At 44.4% G+C, this 19497-nt stretch overlaps 1 protein-coding gene across 1 annotated transcript; it reads right to left on the bottom strand.

The window, feature by feature from the left end:
- Positions 1-219: 219 nt before the first annotated feature.
- LOC126545633 (ranBP-type and C3HC4-type zinc finger-containing protein 1-like) lies at positions 220-18666 on the bottom strand. The gene is made up of 5 exons (XM_050193556.3): positions 18518-18666; positions 15566-15805; positions 9708-9865; positions 7369-7480; positions 220-610 (listed from the first exon to the last, which is right to left on the bottom strand). Exons 1-5 carry the CDS (start codon positions 18587-18589, stop codon positions 260-262), a joined length of 933 nt encoding a protein of 310 aa, XP_050049513.1. The 5' UTR covers positions 18590-18666; the 3' UTR covers positions 220-259.
- Positions 18667-19497: the final 831 nt, after the last annotated feature.

Consider the following 19497-nt stretch of genomic DNA (forward strand, 5'->3'; position numbering starts at 1 on the left):
TCCCCACGCCCAATATCTATTTGTTCCATGCACCGGTTGTCACTAGATTCCCTTTTAGCCCTGAGTTATTCAAGGCGATATTGTTCGGCGTACTTCGGTTAGATGAGCCCGATGCAAGGGCTCATTGCGTGAGGATGGCGGGAAATCTTTTAATGCTTTTAGTTTAATTGGAAAGATGCTGGTCATGCAAAAGGAGCAGAGTGCTCGAGAGTTCCATCTGTGTGGGAGTGTAACTTGGAAACGCAGCGTGTGGTGTGAGTTAGGGGAAAATACACTTTACTAGCAGGTATACGATGCACGCCATGTAAGCAACGTGCAGCATGACAGCCACGAGATTGTCCAAGTCGTTTGCACATCGCACGGGAACCAGCTGCTTCATGCTGGCCTGCCAAGCCTGATACTCGGCGCATGTCATGCCAAGGTGAATGGCATCGCAGTTAACGCAGTTCTTCGTGCCACACAGCTTGCACTCAACTTCCGGCACGCTCGCTTCTATGAAGCACCACCAGGGGCACTCGGAAGCTTTGCAGTGAAAGAAGTTCTTTGCGGATACTTTCACTTCCAGCAAGCCCTTCTGCAAGTAGTCTTCGTACTCTTCTTTCGTCAGCAACTGTAAAACAAAAGACGTGGATGAGATAGAAATGTTTAGATGTCTAAATCTATATTGGTTGTCTAGATCGAATGAAAGGCCACCAAAGAAAACACCTGACCCCTTATTCACAAAAAGCTCTTAGGCTAGGCTTTTTCCCAAGGCTAAATTTCACTCAGTTCTGGTGCTGAAGGTATGATTCACGAAGACGACCAGCAATGGCAAAGAACACTTAAGAGCGAAAAGCTTTGTGAATTCGGCCCTAGTTCGCCAATGGTAAAGGATCGTGAAAAAAGTTTGGAAATGCGCTCCGAGACAGCTGTCTCCTGCGCAGCTGTTGCTTTGCTTCATGAAGTGCAACTGCGTTGCTAATAAACGAGTGCATGATACTAAACGGTTTTGTTGAATGGAATTCTGGTGTCCTACGTGCCAAAACGACGACCTGAAAGACGGTATTATAAACACTAAGTGTTACAATACCAGTAAAATGCGCGGAGGGTAGACGAATCAGCGTACGCGCCATTAAAACAAAACTTTGCCCACTACCGCCACCGCGGTTTGAACTTATGCCCCTGCGGCAACGTGCACCTATGCCTGGGAAGACAGAGAGCTAGAAATAAATTGAGATGCAAAACCGAACACGATAGCCTCCGCGCTATCCCGCATTGTTCTCGTGTGCCACAATGTGCGAGTGGATGAGACCCACACAGACTCTGCAGGAGTAACGCCTGTTTGCTAATTTTGGAGGCCGCAACAATTAATACTGCAGCTTACGAGGACGAGTTGTGCGTATCGCAAAGAACGTTGTTTTTCAGAAGACGGCGCCGTGGGCTGTAACAGCCTCCTGCTGCCGCAGTAAATGAGTCCTGCGCCACATGAATCACTTAAGCCTGCTGATTTGTTATTTTCTTAATCCTTGAATTTTCTAATTTTAAAAGTAGGAGTTTCTAGTTGAAAGGATGATAGAGAACTTTAGTGACATTTTAGTGAGATTTAGTTACCGTAGTTGTGTTATCGCGAAAACTGTAGTGCCCGCCAGAGATATGTGCCTTAATCAACTTAAGTTGTGATTTTATCTTGAATATCTTATTTTTAACAATATTTGGCAGTAATCGCTGTGAGGCTTTTATCATTGATTGTGAAGGCCGTGAACGTGATTTTCCTTCAATTTCCATGCAACTTTGATTTGCAGTTGTTTCGGAGGCCAACAAACAAGAAGTCCACAGCTTACATGCCACCATCCGCAGAACATTTTCAGAGGTGGGGATCAACGTGGTCGTTAGCAGATTGGGAGTACTAGAAGTGATAGAGGGGGAGTATGTATTATTAAAAATAAAGCAAGCAGGTGGAGTGATTAAGTTTTCATAGCTTTTTTAAAAAGTAAACAATGAATTTTTTTTTTCATCAGAGCTTGGCGCGTTTTGTCCTCGAACATGACGAACCGTATAGTTTATCGTATTATTGTTTATCCAAGCGTCGCTAACATGCATGCACTCAGAGATCCCAGAGGCGACCTTACAACTCTGAAACAGCTAGCACTTGTACTCCATATGGCATAAAACGTGTTTTCTAACGTGAGTCCGTTTTACACACAAAAAAACAAATTTATAATTCATATCTTCTTGAAATCGTTTTATGCTGTTTGGCACCAAAGCCAGAGAAATTCGTAGTGGGAAGGGGGGGAGGGGGCGAAAGAAACTCTCTGATCGATGTCGTTAGCCACGGCAGTTTAGTCCTTTTGCAAATCTTCGTCATGTATAACTATAAGAAAAGCTTTTTGTGTGAGCGTCTGCATTCTCCGCATCCACGCTCCCACTCTTTTTCCTCTGCCCCCTTTGAGCATCATGGCATAGCTGTAAGCAGACGAATACCTCCAGATGTCATTAGGTCTAGCAAAATTTACATGCTGATGTGACGTTATTAGCTGCCATTATTATTATTATTATTATTATTATTATTATTATTATTATTATTAGTAGTAGTAGTAGTAGTAGTAGTAGTAGTAGTAGTAGTAGTAGTAGTAGTAGTACTAGTAGTAGTAGTAGTAGTAGTGGTAGTAGTAGTAGTAGTAGTAGCAGTAGTAGTAGTAGTAGGAGTAGTAGTAGTAGGTTTTATACCTTCTTTAAAAATAAGAAATGAATACCTTTTCATCTGTGCTTGCCGCGTTCTGTCGCGGCGCGACACGATTGATTGATTGATTGATTGATTGATTGATTGATTGATTGATTGATTGATTGATTGATTGATTGATTGATTGATTGATTGAGTGAGTGAGTGAGTGAGTGAGTGAGTGAGTGAGTGAGTGAGTGAGTGAGTGAGTGAGTGAGTGAGTGAGTGAGTGAGTGAGTGAGTGAGTGAGTGAGTGAGTGAGTGTTACAAAGCTCTAGTACATGCACATACCTTCTTTCATCAGTGCCCTGACATCAAATTACCTAAGCAATTGATTGTGCTTCATTGACATTAATAGACATAGTTCTATTAGCTATGAGGTCCCAAGCGGAGTTCCTCAACGATCTGTTCTTGGCCCTCTCCTTTTCCCACACTGTTCACAAATGACATTTCTTCAGCTATTCGACACTCTTCATTCCTTCTATATGGTGACGACGTAAAGCTATTTAAAATTATCAACAGTGTTCATGACTGCAATGGCCTGCAAAAATACATTTGTTCCCTGTCAAACTAATGCAGAGACAATAAGGTACTCTTAAATGCTTCCAAAACTTTAGTATTAAGTTACACGCGGAAAACACAGCGCAATTTCCGCGCACCCTTCGGGATGCTCCATTGCCCCAGGTGCATGAAATGAAAGATCTTGGTGCGCACTTCAGCAAAACGCTAAGTGTCTCTTCACGCGTTAAATATGCGACTCAATGTGCCCTTCGCGTTCTTGGTATTGTCTGTCGTACATCGCTTGACTTCCACTCCCCTGATGCCTTTCTGAAGTTGTATTCTACTATGTGCCTTCCACTACTAGAATATGCCTCTGTAGTTTTCGAGCAGAACGTGCAAATTTAATTCTGACCCGTCCAAGCTACAGTAATATCTATATTGAAGCACCATTTTCCCACCACTTCTCAAATATACTCAACTTGCACCTCTAAAATTAAGACGTATTATGTGTGACCTTTTGTTCCTCTATAAGGTAACCATGGCATTATACATTGCCCAAAGCTACTTTATCATGTGCAATTTTCCGTGTCGCAAAAGTGTACCAAACAACATTCGCCATTTGCTGCCCGGCCTTGTTACATTAAGGACTGTCCAATGACTGGACTCCAAAGAACATGTAGTAAGTATTCTGCCTGTATTGATATATTTCACAATTAATTGGCTGTGTTTTGTATTAATGTAGATACTCATTTCGTATGATTCACTCCCTTTTAGACCTGCCTCATCGATTTCTGTTTCCCTGTTTGTTTCTCCATCTCATATTGTTTTGTCTACCAATACGTCTTCTTCGTACATTTTATTTTGCGTAGCAGTTGCAGACGAGCTTAACTGGACTGCCAATGTATTTGGTAGCAAATTTTAAGGACGGATATCCCGAAATTGGTTCTAGTCTTGGTATTTCTGCTAAGCGCGCATAACTTCGCTAAAGCACGGATTCAATTTCGCAATACCAACATATGCCCCAATGTAAATAATTAAAAATGTAGCTCGAGAACGTTTTGTACTTAGCTACCTAGGCATTGCGATTTCTCATGGAGTTAATTTTCGACTCTTCAGTTACTTCACCTCAAAGGACCAAATGACGATGCGATTTTTTTAGAATATCGGCTGGTACTCAAGAAATAACCGGCGTATGAATTAATTAGTTTCCGAGTTGGTGTCGTGAAGCACGACAATTGTCAAGATTATAGTACTTATTGTCATTCGTTATTTTTGCACGAGGTGCCAAATTCACGGTTACAATGGGGGAAATCACGAGAACCACCTCCACCATACCAGAAAAAACTAAATACCGTTTCCAAAAGTAGCGCGGGAAATTCGAAGAAATATTCGCAAAGCAGGAGCTGTTTATATGCGCCGTTTTTGTTGTGCACCTTTGGGCTGACTGAAACTATGGTATTAGGATATACTCCTCATCAGTAAAAAGGAACCTGGGCCGCTAGAACATGCCGCATCATGCGCCACGTCTCTCAAAACGTTTCAAAACGCCCCATTTGCAAACGCTACAGGCTAGTGTCGCCATCTCGCGGTTGTATGCTAAACCTTCGCCGAACATTCTCTTGCTCCCAGCGTAACCGCGTGCCTACTTGATAATCTTGCCTTGTCAGTGCCTGTCGCCGATACTAAATTACCGGCAAATAATATCATTTGTATAGTAATTAAACTGAAAAGTGATAAAGTGAGCGGCAAGAGCGTGCGCCTACTTTATTCGCGGAACATTTTTGAACCTCAGAACTGCTTCGTGGGCCAATTTTAAAAGCGAGCGAGTTTTCAAGGAGCTTTGCGAATATGGCCACTGAAACCAACATGGAAAACACTAGAGAAATTTCCATATATGCAGTGCGCAACTACACTTAAGAGAGTTCGAAACAAATGATGCAAGTGCTAATAAAAATAACGTAAAATCCCCCCTCCTCCCCCCATCCCACTTGCTGCATGCTTGAGTGCATTCGGTGATAGCCACGCACCCTGCTTCGCACTCTTGCACTTAGTCCCGGCTACACAATGTGCGCTCTCGGCGGAGTTCTCTGGAAATTGTGCACGGTCTCTCGCAGTCGTACCATGTTGCTCTCATCGAGGCTCATGTGAGGTTAAGGACGAGACGATAAAACAAAGCCGTTCGGAAACGACGGCTTAGCCAACTACCACGATATCAATTTCAAGAGATTAGCGAAAGACGATTCTGGTGAGGATCAAGCCTCTGCGAGCTTCATTAGACAGAAGTAGTCTCGTCCTCACGAAATGTTCTCTTTCCTATGCGACTGCCTGTCACTTCACAAAGTGTGATGATAGATATGGGGGAGGAGGTTGCGTTAGGTGGCGGAAAAGAGTAGGTGTGTAGAAATGCAAGGTAGAGCGATGAGACTGCAGACTCTTGTTCACTTAGCAAGAAATAAAGATGTGTTTGAAAATGGGATTACGATGGCTTCCGCTCGCACTACCTCCACTACTTTTGAGCTGCTGCGACGGCAAATGATGTGGGTCCCATTGGAAGAGCACGTAACGTGGAACACCGCAGCCTCCTTCCTCTCACTGGTTGCCACAGGTATATAAATGAAGAGGCGGCTAAGTTTCAGCGTTTTTCCTAAGCGCGTATATTATCAAGGGCCACACTTCTCAATTACCGTCGATTGTTTGTGTGACATGGCTTAAGGAACCAAACCTCATGCTGGACAACCATGTTGCCGGAAGAATGCATCAAAGTTTTCGGTGCATCGTGAGCGAACACAGCTTGTTCTTGTGGCTCCTGGGCAGTGTCCTCGCAATTATTGTCAACCTGCACCTGGAGAGGAGGCTTCTCGAATTATTCTCTCATTGATGTCATCTCGGTAGGTTCTCACGTCAGCGCCAACGCTGGTCTAGCTGTTTTTGTCTGCAAACACAATTTCCTGCGCGTGTAGCTAACTTAGGTCGCTTCCTTAAAGTCTGATGGTGCATCAGGCAAGAGCGTGTGAGTACCCACAACAGATGAGATACAACCATAGTGTTGGCCAACCTGGGGTGGCTTGCACGAACAGTTAATAACGAAAATAATAATGAATTTAAGAACGCGCTCTTAAATGTTCCTTAGACAACGCCTAGTCCGCACAAGAACGCGTTCTTAAATTCGTTTTTATTTTCGTTAATAAATGATCGTGCAAGTCGCCCCGGGTCTCTCGCTGAGCCGAGTAGCAGGCGTTAACTGCGGCTGCGGAAATGTGGCTTAATGCAGTTTAGCGGTTCTTGTTAAAAAGTATTTTTTTTTCTTGCATACGGGGGACCAAGCAAATGTGCAGAAGTTTTTCTTCATATCCGAACATTTGGCTTAACCATGTTTGCCTTAACGAGACTCTGCTGTATTATTATTATTATGATTATTATTATTATTATTATTATTATTATTATTATTATTATTATTATTATTATTATTATTATTATTATTATTATTATTATTATTATTTGGGTTAGAAACAGTAAAATACACAAACAGACAGAAAGTAAAAGAGAAGAAGGAGCCAGCCGGCAACTGCCAATGTAATACGCTTAGCATATGAACTGGCCCCCTACATCGTCATGATGCACTGTGCCTCGTGTAACCTTTTCGATTGCCGCGAGACCGTAGTACATACCCTTATATACTGCCCTTATTTTAATGACGACAGACAGAATTTTCGTGCTACATCAAGCCGACTCAATGACCACGGACTCGAAGGATATTGATGAGACCACTTACTCGAACATCGTGCACGCAGAAGGCCACCAGAGCCCTGCTGCACTTTTTAAAGATGGCTGGGATCAGCGACCGCTTTTGAACGCTGTTGTGAACGCTATTGTGCGCGTGCGCACGCTTTACTTCACAAACTATGGTGCTGCCTGCTTTATATCCTTGTATTTCCTTCTTTTTCTCTTTCTGCATACCTCTTTCTCTGGGTAACATTTTATGCGGTTAATTACAAGACTAACAACGCGTAAAAAAATCGCATGATCTTTAGCTCATAACTTAGAGCAGTAAAGTGGGTGGAATAAACTGAACGTGCTTTACGCATTAAGAATGTACAAAGAGGATGACATTATTCTGACGTCGAATCTCCCCATGACAAATGTAGGCTGTGACTTCGAAGATAACGTACCGCTCGGACTTCGGTGTCTTCAATAGCGATGTCGCAAACAGTATTGTTTCCAGAGTACGGGCATTTCACTGCCACGGTTCCAGATCGTTCTATGGCTTGAACCACGCAAGCCCTGCAGAGAAGAAATAAATTCAGGTTACCTGGAGACAAAAATGAGACATCATCACAATCACCGCCTGATCGTTGTGTGCTTATGCTCATTCTGCTCTGCTGTGGTTTAAAGCTTTTGTGTGGACAGGTGAATATAATAAATATCTCGGCTGATCCATTTCACTCTGTTGTAGTTGTTCTTCGTTCCTTTCCACAGTTATGTTCTCCAGTACTCGTAAAATCGTTGCGAAAATCCAAGAGTCAGCATTCTCCTTTTTTGTTTGCTCGTTTATTTATTTATTTATTTTTGTTTAAATGCATGGCGCCAAAGCTTTTTAATTTATGATGCTTCAGACACAAGGTATATTTTGTGCTTTTGTAATGTACAACAAAAAAGATGATTTTCAGCTTGCACTGGACTTTAGTTGCAGCGGCCAATGAGAATGAATGAGAACTAACTCGCAAAATATAGAGATCATTAAGTTGAAATTAGCAGCTTCAGGCTAGGTGCTCTAATCGGAGCACTGAAGCATGTCAACGATGCAGTACAGTCTCGTATTCTTCAATGACTCTAAAACTAATGTAAACGAGTGGTTTCGTTTTTTTTTTTTAGGAAGCATGGCGTTCATACGCTGACAATGCTAGCAATCCATGCCAAGCTAGAAAGCGGCTTGAATCGACAACACCTCACAACCCTTATTCTGGTTGACTGAGTCCCTGTACTCGCATATTTACCTCATCTGGGACTATACCGCATACTTGTCGATTCCATTCCATCCACCATTTTGCAGGCCTACCCCTTGCCAACTTTGTTTCATTAACAGAACCAGACATCTCTGGCACAGAAGAGCTGATGATAGCGGGACGGTGCTGCCGGCATAGCACGACACCATGACATAGCTGGGGATTTTTTTTTCTTTCTTTCTTTCGTTGTAGTGTGTTTCGTCCTGAAACTACACCACTGTTGTGAGGCACGATGTAATACATGGATTAACTTTAGCCACCTGGGTTTCTATGATGGCCATAGAATCGTCAGTGCACAGGGGTTAATGCATTCATCCGCCTATATCGATGCAACAGCCTTAATTCGGTAACACAGAGAGATGAAATAAACGCGTTGGTAGCTCAAACGACCTTTGTCAAGGTGGGATATGACAATCCAATATTGTATTGTGAAACATAATCGACGCTGCAAAGCGCCCTCTTGAAATAAAGAGTAGCATTCTGTCGCGCGACACAGCCTCGGATGCAGCGTTGAGCAAAGCCCACTTTGGTCCAACACGGACATTTAATGCAGCGTTCGAAAAGGAGGGCGATTATAGACTTTTTTCGAATACGAATGGAATATACAATTAGTAAGTATCGACTATAGTTTCAAATATTGAATATTCAAACGAAGACGCATATACTTACATCTGCAGGATTATTTATTTTGGTGTAATTAGGTACCGCGCCTGTACTGTCTATTGTGCGAAAAAGGCAGCAAACTATCAATGACAAAGAATCAATTTTAAAGACAAGATCACTAATAGTCATTAAACATAACAGCACGTTGGCATCTCAACATTTTCAGAGCCTGGTTGCAAACAAACTTTTCAAGAATTAATGGTTGTTCCCAAAAACGCTAGGTAAATGGTTGCCGAAATAAAATGAGAAGTTTTTTTAAAAAAGCAAAAAAGGAAAGGTGTTCAAGGACTTACGTACCTCCGACACATGTAAAATGGCCAGTTGCAAGGAAAATATCACTGGTTATAGCGCAAGAGATATAACAGCTGCATGACTATAGACTGCCAAAAACATTAAATATAAGGCTATAAGTAAAAATCCCAGGTTGGCATGCAAGTTTCCGCCGCGAAACCATAAGAAGGCAGCATTAACCAGTGTGTTTCTGAATTGCTTCGAAAACGTTTGTCCTTATTTCACATCTGATGATTTGCGATACTTTGTTTAGCAGACGGATAAGAGCAACCAGACTTGAACAATAGATTGTTGCGAAATATGGGGTTAGATTGCAATATTAAAAAAAATACTGAATAGTTCTTTTTCAAATGCCGAAAGAATAGTTATAGTGTGCTATGTTCGATTCGTACTCGAAACTTGAAATGTTCACCCGCCACTAATTGTTCGGAATATGTTGCTAGAGAGCCTCTGGCACATTGAAAGGCTGCCTCCATTTGTATGTATGCTTTTTTTTAATTTGTTCTTTCGCGAGAGGTCATAAGCACGCGGAGAGCACGAGCCATACAGACCTGCACACCGAATGGTGGCAACTCTTCAGGCAAACTCCATCTCCCTTTGCAACATCAGACTTGCAAACCGGGCATGTGAAGGGCGCTGAATTTACGACGATGTCTTTGGTGTATAACTCCAACTGTTCTTGAAGCCGCTTCTTTTTTTCTTTCGAATCCTGTTCAGAAGATAAGAAACACAGGGTGGGGAATAAGGTAAAAGAGGATAGGAAGAAATATGCTTAAGAACAGCACGCTACTATACAGTAGAACGGTAGTTATTCATTCCCGACATGTAGTACGAAAATAACGTAGCATTCCTGATCACATTCAGCAAACTAAACTGGATTATCTACGTTTATGAAATACTTATATTAAATGTGTTAATAATTACGATTGAAGGTGAATTAAGGACGATTAAGTACAAGTTTTTTTTTTATGTGTGATATAAACAGCTCGTTTATCTGAGCTGCCGATCAATTTTTTATAAAGGTGGAGACAGAGAAAGAGATAAATAGGAAAGGCTGGGAGATTAACCGAGCTTGAGGAAGTGTTGCTTAATGGGTCGTCATCAGGGCAAAGGCCTCTCCCATACTTCCCCAACTACCCCGGTCATGTGCCAATTGTGGCCATGTTGTCTTTGCAAACTTCTTAATCTCATCCGCCCACCTAACTTTCTGCGGCCCCCTGCTACGCTTCCCTTCTCTTGGAATTCAGTCCGTAACCCTTAATGACCATCGGTTATCATCCCTCCTCATTACATGGCCTGCCCATGCCCATTTCTTTTTCTTGATTTGAACTAAGATGTCATTAACTCGCGTTTGTTCCCTCACCCAATCAGCTCAATTCTTATCCCTTAACGTTACCTAAAGGGCACCTAAAATACGCCTATTTATGCATTGCTGAAGCAGAACAGACGAGTCAACCAGCACCGAGAGGCTGGTTGAAAGTTTATAATTTTGACCTAACGTGTTAGTTGAATAAAGGCCTAATATACACGATTTTTTTAGACTATACAGATTTTTGATTTAAAAAATAATGAGCGCACCAAACTTGGCACTTTTGCAGACGAGTTCCTAGACGAGGAGGACATACTGGGCCGCTAATAACGTGAGCTTCAGAAGACTAATAACCAAAAATTTATTAATAAACTTTTTTTTAATAGTACCTTGGGGGCAGTTGTCTAAATGGCAAATTTAGAGGCAGTGATATTTTCATGCACACCCATCTTCTAAAAATCTTAAATATCGCACCTAATTCGAGACATTCATCGTCAAATTCCAATCGAGACTGAGTGCGTCCCGGTACGCGTCAGAGGGCAAGGTAAAGCAGCTTTGGACTAAGTTTGAATGATAGCATGCCGTGGCAAATCCTGACCCGACACACAGCCGCACATGCTTACTATAGGCAAAGCGCGCCGTATCAGTAATTAAATTAAATTAAATTATGGGGCTTTACGTGCCAAAATCACTTGCTGATTATGAGGCACGCCGTAGTGGGGGACTCCGGAAATTTGGACCACCCGGGGTTCTTTAACGTGCACCTAAAACTAAGTATACACGGGTGTTTTCGCATTTCGCCCTCATCGAAATGCGGCCACCGAAGCCGGAATATGATGACACACCTAATTGGTGAAATTTGCTTAAGTTTACGATTATACATTTTGCGTTCTCGTGCAAGTAATGTCCGCCTCTTCGAGTAATTCCTCAGGCACTAGAATCGTGCTATCTGTGGCAAGCAATCTTTAATTATTTTGTATATCCTGAAAAAAAAAAAGCTTACCTCCCATGATATTAAACAGTTCACAGTCATTGTGAATCAGTGATCCGTATTGGTATTGCATCGTTGATCACAATTTCTTTTCGTTCCTGGCCCCAAGTTAATCACATACTCCTCGGCAGCAGAGACAACGTCACGGGTGTCGTCTACCATGTTAACGGGCCCCGCTTTCAGAGCACAAATAGCTAGCGGTATTAGGTAGTTCGCAATACATGGCGTCTATGATGCGTTTATGTGTTTCCGATTCCGCAATTGCTTCCGGCGCGTGCAGTCAGCAAAAGCATGGCCTTTGAGACAAGCTACTGTTGCCCAGAGAAAAACGTCGCTGGCGCACGGATTTGGACACCATCTATGCCAACAATACGAGGATTCCAGTGAAACAAGCAGGCATGAGACCACCACAGGAAATGCACCACACAGCGTGAAATGATGAGATAAAGAAAGAAGGCTATGCTCCGTGAGGTAAACATGAATTCGGTCCTGTCATTTGCGGACGCTGGTCAAAGCAAGGAGAGAACCTCTGGCTAGTTCGACCTCCTCGAACCATAAGACTCACTGCATTTCATTTGATTCTACCTCTACTTAACTAAGCTATTTCGAAAAAATATTTCAGTCGAACAGTTGCCGAGACGGCGCTTTACAGCACATACGATCAATGAGTGAGAGATTAAACGTCTTCGAAACCAAACGACATAAAAGAAGGGAAAAAGTTCAGAATGAGAAAATAAATTTACTCAACGCCTCAGAACATAGGCATTAAAAGTATTCATGAATATGGTTGTTGCCTATAAAACCAAGAAGCCTTCAGTAGGTCGGCTTGCTGTTTGATGTTCACCCTTCTTTATAAAAACTGAAATTTGCTAATGGACCTTGTGCACGATTAGCAGTTAACATAAGCACTCTAGGCGGTAAACATTACAATGAGGCAGTAATCACACAAAACAGGTTATTCACGAAGATTGAAACAAGCAATGAGACCCGTAGACCAGTTTTCAAGAAAAATTAGAAGTGTTTCGCGGGCTTTAGACGAATGCACTTACCGTGTTGAAACCAGAGTTGCTCCAAGTGTTTGCAGTTGGAACGTATGACTTCTAGTAAGGTATTCGAAATTTCATTAAGAAGCGTGTTGTGAGCTGCCAATCACTTTGCCATACATCCCGATACCTGAAAGTAGTTCGTTCACATGCCTGAAATTATTAGCACTTCCCCGTCTTGTTTTGAACCGTTTAAGAAAATATGATTGCTATGCTCTTGCGCCTATAGAGAAAAATAAGCAACGAGGAACGGAAAGACAGTTAGTTTATGTTTTAGAACGATTCACTCGTTCGCCAGACTTTTAAACACAAAACACGAGAACAAAATTAAAGTGTTTCCCGTCACTCGGCACGCTGCCCAAAAATACCCAGAATGAGCGCCCGCGCGGCGCGCCGGCTTTCTGACCGCAATCTTGTGCGACGGTCGTGAGCTCGAGGTATTATGCAGGTAACTGAGGACGTCCAGTGACTCAGGGCTGTCCGTGCGATGCTGTGGTATGTAATTGTGCTATGTAATCAGTATTATGACAGGTAAATAGGTGTAGCATGTTGTAGTTCGAAGTATAGGCCAAACAAGATCTTGACGTCTTGCTATTACGTTACAAAACATTGTATTCCATGACGATTCTGCTTCTTGTGGCGTACTAAAATGTTCATATCACAATGAGTCAAAAAGTGTGTTTCTGAATTTTGCCCCGATCAGAGCACCATTTAAGCACATATGTGCATTTTGAAGAGTTGCCAACAAATTTTTCCCCTTTGCGCTTTATATATATGTGGACGCTGAAAATATTGCAGCGTCTATTTTTTTTAATGGTGAAGCTTAGAATCGTTTCCCAAGATTCATGCACACCTCATATTCATATAAGTGTTACGTCACTAAAAGCACGATCTGACCTTCCACCTAGTCTACCGGCGCCCTTCTGCGAAGAAAGGATACCCTAATTTGACGTTCGGCTGTAAATTAACGGTTTTTTTCGTTTTCTTTTCTTTTTGCCGAACACAAAACTTTGAAACGACCACATCGCTGTTTTCGTTGAGAGGAATCGGGAAGTCGATTTTGATGCCTTTATTTTGTTTTCGTTGCTGGCGAGTCACTATTCGTTGGTACAGCTCCCCGCGCGATTTCAGCAACTCTCGAGAAGCGAACTTGGCATTGCGAACCGGCGCCTGGTTTAGAGGCACGCGATGACAGCGGCACCTCCCATATCCCATAACTTTTCCTACAACGTACGCCCTGTTCTATGACTAAGTGTCAGTGTCCCGAAGAATCAAGTTCGGATCGAGACGCACTCAGTAACAATAACCACACTCACACACCACTTAAACGCCGAAGACGGCAGTGTCACATGCCAAACTGCATTGCCCGACGAACCTGAGAAAGGTTCACTGAACAACACCAATCTTTACCCATCTCTGTCGGTTGTAAACAACGAAGGGTGGCCACGGCTTTCTCGAGCAGTGTGTAAGGAACGAAGAAACGAAGCAGAGAAAGGGAGAAAACCATAAAAACAATGACGTGACTTTTTTCAGGCTCCACAGTTGAATAATGCTGAACTGCTAAATAATGCAACATGTTAATGTCAGCGTTTCGTGTAGCGCCTTCTTCACTTTTGTCTCCTTACCTTAACATGCTGTTACCCGACGTGGTAGCTGCGCTCGTGTACCATGCATTGGGCGCACTTTAATGAACCTCGTGTGTCCAAAATTAATCTGGGGTCCCCACTACAGTGTGCCCGATAATAAGGTCGTGGTTATGGTGGTGAAATTCCAAAACTTAACTTTAATAACATTCGAACATGCTGCTGTAAGTAAAAGCACCCGTGCACGTTCCTTCTTCTTCTTGCGAAGATTGTGTAAGCAGGGTTTCTTTTTTTGTTCTCGTGATGACTGCGTGGATGCCTTTTCTTATTTAGCATCACGCAGGAATACGATGGGCCTTTTTTTTTCTTACAAAGGGGAGTGCAGAAGCGTTGCGGAAAAAGGAGTCGTGGACAGGACACAGCGTCTTTCCTGTCCACGTCTCCTTTTTCCGCAACGCTTCTGCGCTCCCCTTTACAAAATCCACGTCATACCAACTAGCCCAACAGCTTATACTATTATAACGCATATTTTTCAGAGGGAGCGCTTGTTCACGATGCTGCACGTATCATGCGCCGAAGATACCTTTGAAAGCTGACCAGGAAAACGAGCCCGAACACTTCGAATATTTGTTGAAAACGGACTGTGGTGCATCCCTATGTGTATTTTGTGCGTGCGAACGAGAAGCCGCAGACTGAGAAGAGCCAGCGCGGAGATACGCTTAAAGAGGCGGCAGTGCGTCAAAGTATGCGGTCGTGCGTGGGCTTTGGTGATAAGTGTTACCGAGTGGTGTTTCAGCAAGCTTAATGAAGTACGTACTTCTGTAGTTGTTATTGTGCATCTGAGACTTGACCTGGCAGCTGCGCTCTTTATAAATATTATGTAACTGGTGAAATTCGTGAAAAAAGCTAGCCAGCTTATCCTCATGTCGAAAAGTCTGTTATCTCTCGCACAACCACGCGCCGTGTACTTTTCCTGTGCGCAGCCTTCGCTCAGGTAATTAGTTGAACGTCACTCGCTCACGTGCCCGTGCAATCAACTTATATACTCCTCCTTTATTTTATCCTTCGAGTAGTCGCGTGCTGGAACGGTCTTCGTTACGAAGACGCTGCCATTTCCTACTCGAAAACAATTATGACAGACATAAACTCCTACTGTGTTTTGTAATAACCTGGGGCCGAAATAACAAAGCATTTATTTCGTAAGAGCTCCTTGCCATCGGCCGGCCGTCCTCACTAATATTATCCCTTGCATCCAGATTGGCTGAAATTTTATCTTACGGACAATTTAGCGTAAGGAGTTTTTGTGAATTCGGGCCTTGGCCCTTATGCACGTCCATACTGTAAACTCCCCCATTAGTGAGCATCTAGCAGATCACTTATGGAAACATTGCAAAAGAGATAAAACGCGTTTTTCCTCCTGACAGGGTATACACCACAGCTTAAATAATGTTGCACCCAATTAGAGATCCAGAGCGTCCCTTACCTCCAAGGCTCCGCTGTCCATGGCCTTTACGACGCGCACGATGTACTGCTCGCACGAGAGGCCGTCGTGGATGGCCCGGCAGGCGAGGCAGTTGAGAGCAGAACATTGAGGGCATCGCACGGGCTCCGTCGCCGGACCGTCCCAGCACCAGCTTCCGGAGCATCTCGACCGCGCGCAGTGGTACAGCGGGGAAAACTTGTCATTCCCCCGTGCCTTCTCTGCGCTGAGCTCGTTTTGTTTCTGGAAGACAAGGCGACCCTTTAGAGAATGCTCGACAGGCTCGCCAACATTCATCTCGCATTTCACTCCGGATGCCAAGGGCGATACAACGTGAAAATATAAACAACGTGAGATGTTAACAAATTGAACTATATGAAGCATGAAAAGTCCGTGACCAGCGTCGCAAAATAACTATACAACGGCCCCGAGTGTGAAGTGACTTCGCGGTTGGGTGCCATGGAGCAAAACAGACAGTAATGCGACTTGCGTTCCGAGAACGGTGGCCATAACCCAAGCGTGGTTCGGCCAGCTTCTCTTTTCCTAACTTAGTCGAGAGTACAATAAACAAATAAATCCACGTAGACTTTCATGAATGCACATATAGCCCGAACAGAAAATATTCTACAGCCATCGCTTAACTTAACGCATAGCGCTTTCTATAATATGCTATTGGGCTGTGAACAAGTAACGGCATGCAGTACACCGGAAAATGAAGCACACTTGTAAGAAGTTGTATCCTTGTGTCTTCGCGAGGAATGGCTGTGAAGACACAGAAAGTCTGAAAGCCCGCATTCAAAGAACTTCTGGGGCTGAATTCACAAAGCTTTTTGCTCGTAAGTGAACGTTGCCATCGGCCAGCCTCTTTCGCTAATAGTATATATGTCCAGCCTCAGGATTGGAGGGAGTTTTTTTTTGACATACAATTCTAGCACAATAGCTTTTTCGGAATACGGCCTGAGCCCTTATTCACAAGTAAATTTGTCATGTTAATAGTCTAATAGTGTTCGTAAAAGTATACGACAACCAATCGTGAAGCTGGACATTTTATTGGTGACAGTGGCTTGCCAATGATAAACAGAACTTACGATCAAGGAGCTTTGTGCATTCGGCCCCCGATTCCACATTCATCAAGCTACTGTTACGCGAGGTCAGTTTGTACGAACACATAATATATAGTGACAGCGAACATATATTTATTTACGGTATAGCTGATCAATGACAAGCGGCTCTTACGAACGAAGAAGCTTTGTGAATTAAACTCCCCTTTCGTAAGTGCCATCCGCGATTGATCATCCCCGCGCTGGTGGTTTTGTTATCACGCCAACTGCTATCGTTAATGGCGAGCGTCAGAATGCCGGCTAATAAGCAGACATTTTTACGTGAGATAATTTTTGTGAATACGAACCCAGGGCTGTTTTCAAAAAACTTATTGTACACTAGTACCATACGAGATTGGCATCACTGCGGTGATCCTGCGGCTATCCCACCGATGGCCATCATCAGTTGCGGGCGCCCGTAAGCCGTCCAGTCGGGAAGCTTTAGTGCCGGAGGGGAAGTTTTGTGAATGCACGCCCAGATAAAACATTATTTCGGGTGTTTATTGCCTCCAACGAATGTTTTCATTCATACAGCGGGGCTTATGTGGTCTAGCAAATATATTTGCACAATATGTATTCAGTGTAAGACGGTCTCGGTTCACACAGGCTCATATTGCTAGGGTTGTAGAACAGCATCGGCGTCGCATACGTCCCTACGTGACTTTTCCATCGTTTGTCGAGCTTTCCTCCTCTCTAGGGTGGGAGTGGGGCAGCCCTCTGTAGGAGCAGCAGCATCGGCGTCCAATCAGAATTACGTAGACGCTCGTGTCTACACGAGGCAAGTGCCGCTGGCACGCGCTGGCACGCGCCGGCACGCGCTAGCATTCTTTTTTTTTTCGAAGATGTTAAAAAGATGCTACTCTAAGAGACCGGTCCTGTCGGTTCGTCCTCTCTCTCGGAAGGCCGAGATTTTACCGGTCTACGCGGTCGCTTGTTGCCGCAAGGTAAAATATTGTTTTTACTTCACATAGACAATGTCAGAACGAGAAAGTGTCCCATGTGTCACATGCAGTTCAATGAAACACCGCTCTTTATTGAGTATACGGTGGTAGACCACGCAAAAGAAGCAAAATTCAGCGTAAAACGCCGGTAACATACATAAATATCACAAGTCAGCATCCCTTAAACGAGACCTTTGAACCCATAAGTGAAATACTTCAAAAAGCAGCTGCCTGTTATGCGAAGACTAATCAACATGCTAAACTTTTAAGAAATTGAACAGCCTTGATTTAAGGAGCGATGTATCTTAAGTAATGAGAGCAAAAACTCATCTTTCTTTGTTCCAAGCATCCACACATCATGTAAGCCACGCGACAGTTCCGTCGCTTTCGTACGTGTTTCGCTCTAATAAATTAAAAGTTAGGCATGTACTATATTTCGGCGATGCCTCCACCAACCCTTCCTTGAATTAAATTCTGAGCTCTTACGTGTCAAAACCAAGATCGCATTATGATGCACGGAGTAGGTAGGGGACTCCGGATTATTTTGACCACTTGGAATTCTTTAGCGTGCACCTAATCTACGTACATTTCGATGGAGCGAAATGCGCGTAGATATAGGTGCACGCCGGGATCAAACCCGCGACCTCGAGTGGCAACAACCACTCGAGGTAGCCATAGCCATAGCCACTGGGCTACCACGGCGGGTGACCCTCCTTTGGATGAAGTGCGCTATCGCCCAGTGCTTGCGCTCGCCCGATTTTCCAAGCATAAGTATATATATCTCATGCAGGGGAGATGATGAAGAAAGGAAAAGTTCCGTCGCATGGAACACAACGGTGTGCTACGTCTTCGTAAAAGGTCTGCGATGGAGTTCGCCATGCAAGTGAGCGAAATGCCGGCCACCGGTGACTAACCTGCGAAGCATTCCCGTCCACGCGAAGGTGCCCGGCGCTTCGTGGAGCGGCGTCGGCAGCGGCGGCGCTCATGGCTGCGTGTGTTGGTGGCGCGTCGGGCCGCGTCGAGCCAGCGTGGGCTTCCCGAGTTCGGGCACCGTGCCACGAGCGAGGCGCTGCTTTTGGACCCTTTCGAAACCGCAGGGCGAACGAATGTGAACGCAGAACTGGCGTCTGGCACGCGGCCGTGATCTATTAGATCCAGGCCACCTGCCCTTGGGAACCTTTTTGCCTGCGCCCGGGGTATTTTGCGCACCGCGAATATATAGAAGTGACAGTCAAACACGCCAACATCGAGGCGCGAATTTTTTTCTTATATTTCTTCTGCGCTGTCTGCGCATAAGACGGCCGTATTGACACTGTTGGAATCGCACCGCTGGCACGAGTTGTTGGGGTCTCGGTGCTGACGCCCGTTATTGCCAATGGGTCGCAAGCCCCAAGGGTAGCGTTGGCCTGGCGGCCTGGGGCACTGGAAGCATCCGAAGGTCCCGGCAAAGCATGAGAAGACTGGTAACAGAACAACTTGTTTATTCTAACATAGCAAAAGAGCGGCCGGTCAGGTCGACCGAAGTGGAGAGACGGGAGAGCACGTAACTCAACAGTACAAATCGGAGCCTCTCTCCTGGCGTCCGGGGGCAGCTGCTCTTATACCCTCGGCGTCGCGGTCCAAAAGAGAAGGTCGCGGGATGAAGGTCACGGGATGAAGGTCACGGGACGGCGGAGCATGACCCCACGACGGCGCGAACTGTCGAGCCGAGAGACCTGCTGAACCGAGTGTAGTGACGCATCGCCAACCTTCACTTGGGGAGCTCCGCTCCCCTGATGCCGCGCTTTGACAAGCGTGGGCACACACACACACACACACACGAAGACACGTGGCACTGAAACACGCCTGGACACGCTTGGCGGGTAGGCGTTGCGGCGGCGTCGGACGGGCCAAA

The sequence above is a fragment of the Dermacentor andersoni genome, chromosome 1 (assembly GCF_023375885.2).
Source record: "Dermacentor andersoni chromosome 1, qqDerAnde1_hic_scaffold, whole genome shotgun sequence".
NCBI lineage: Eukaryota > Metazoa > Arthropoda > Arachnida > Ixodida > Ixodidae > Dermacentor > Dermacentor andersoni.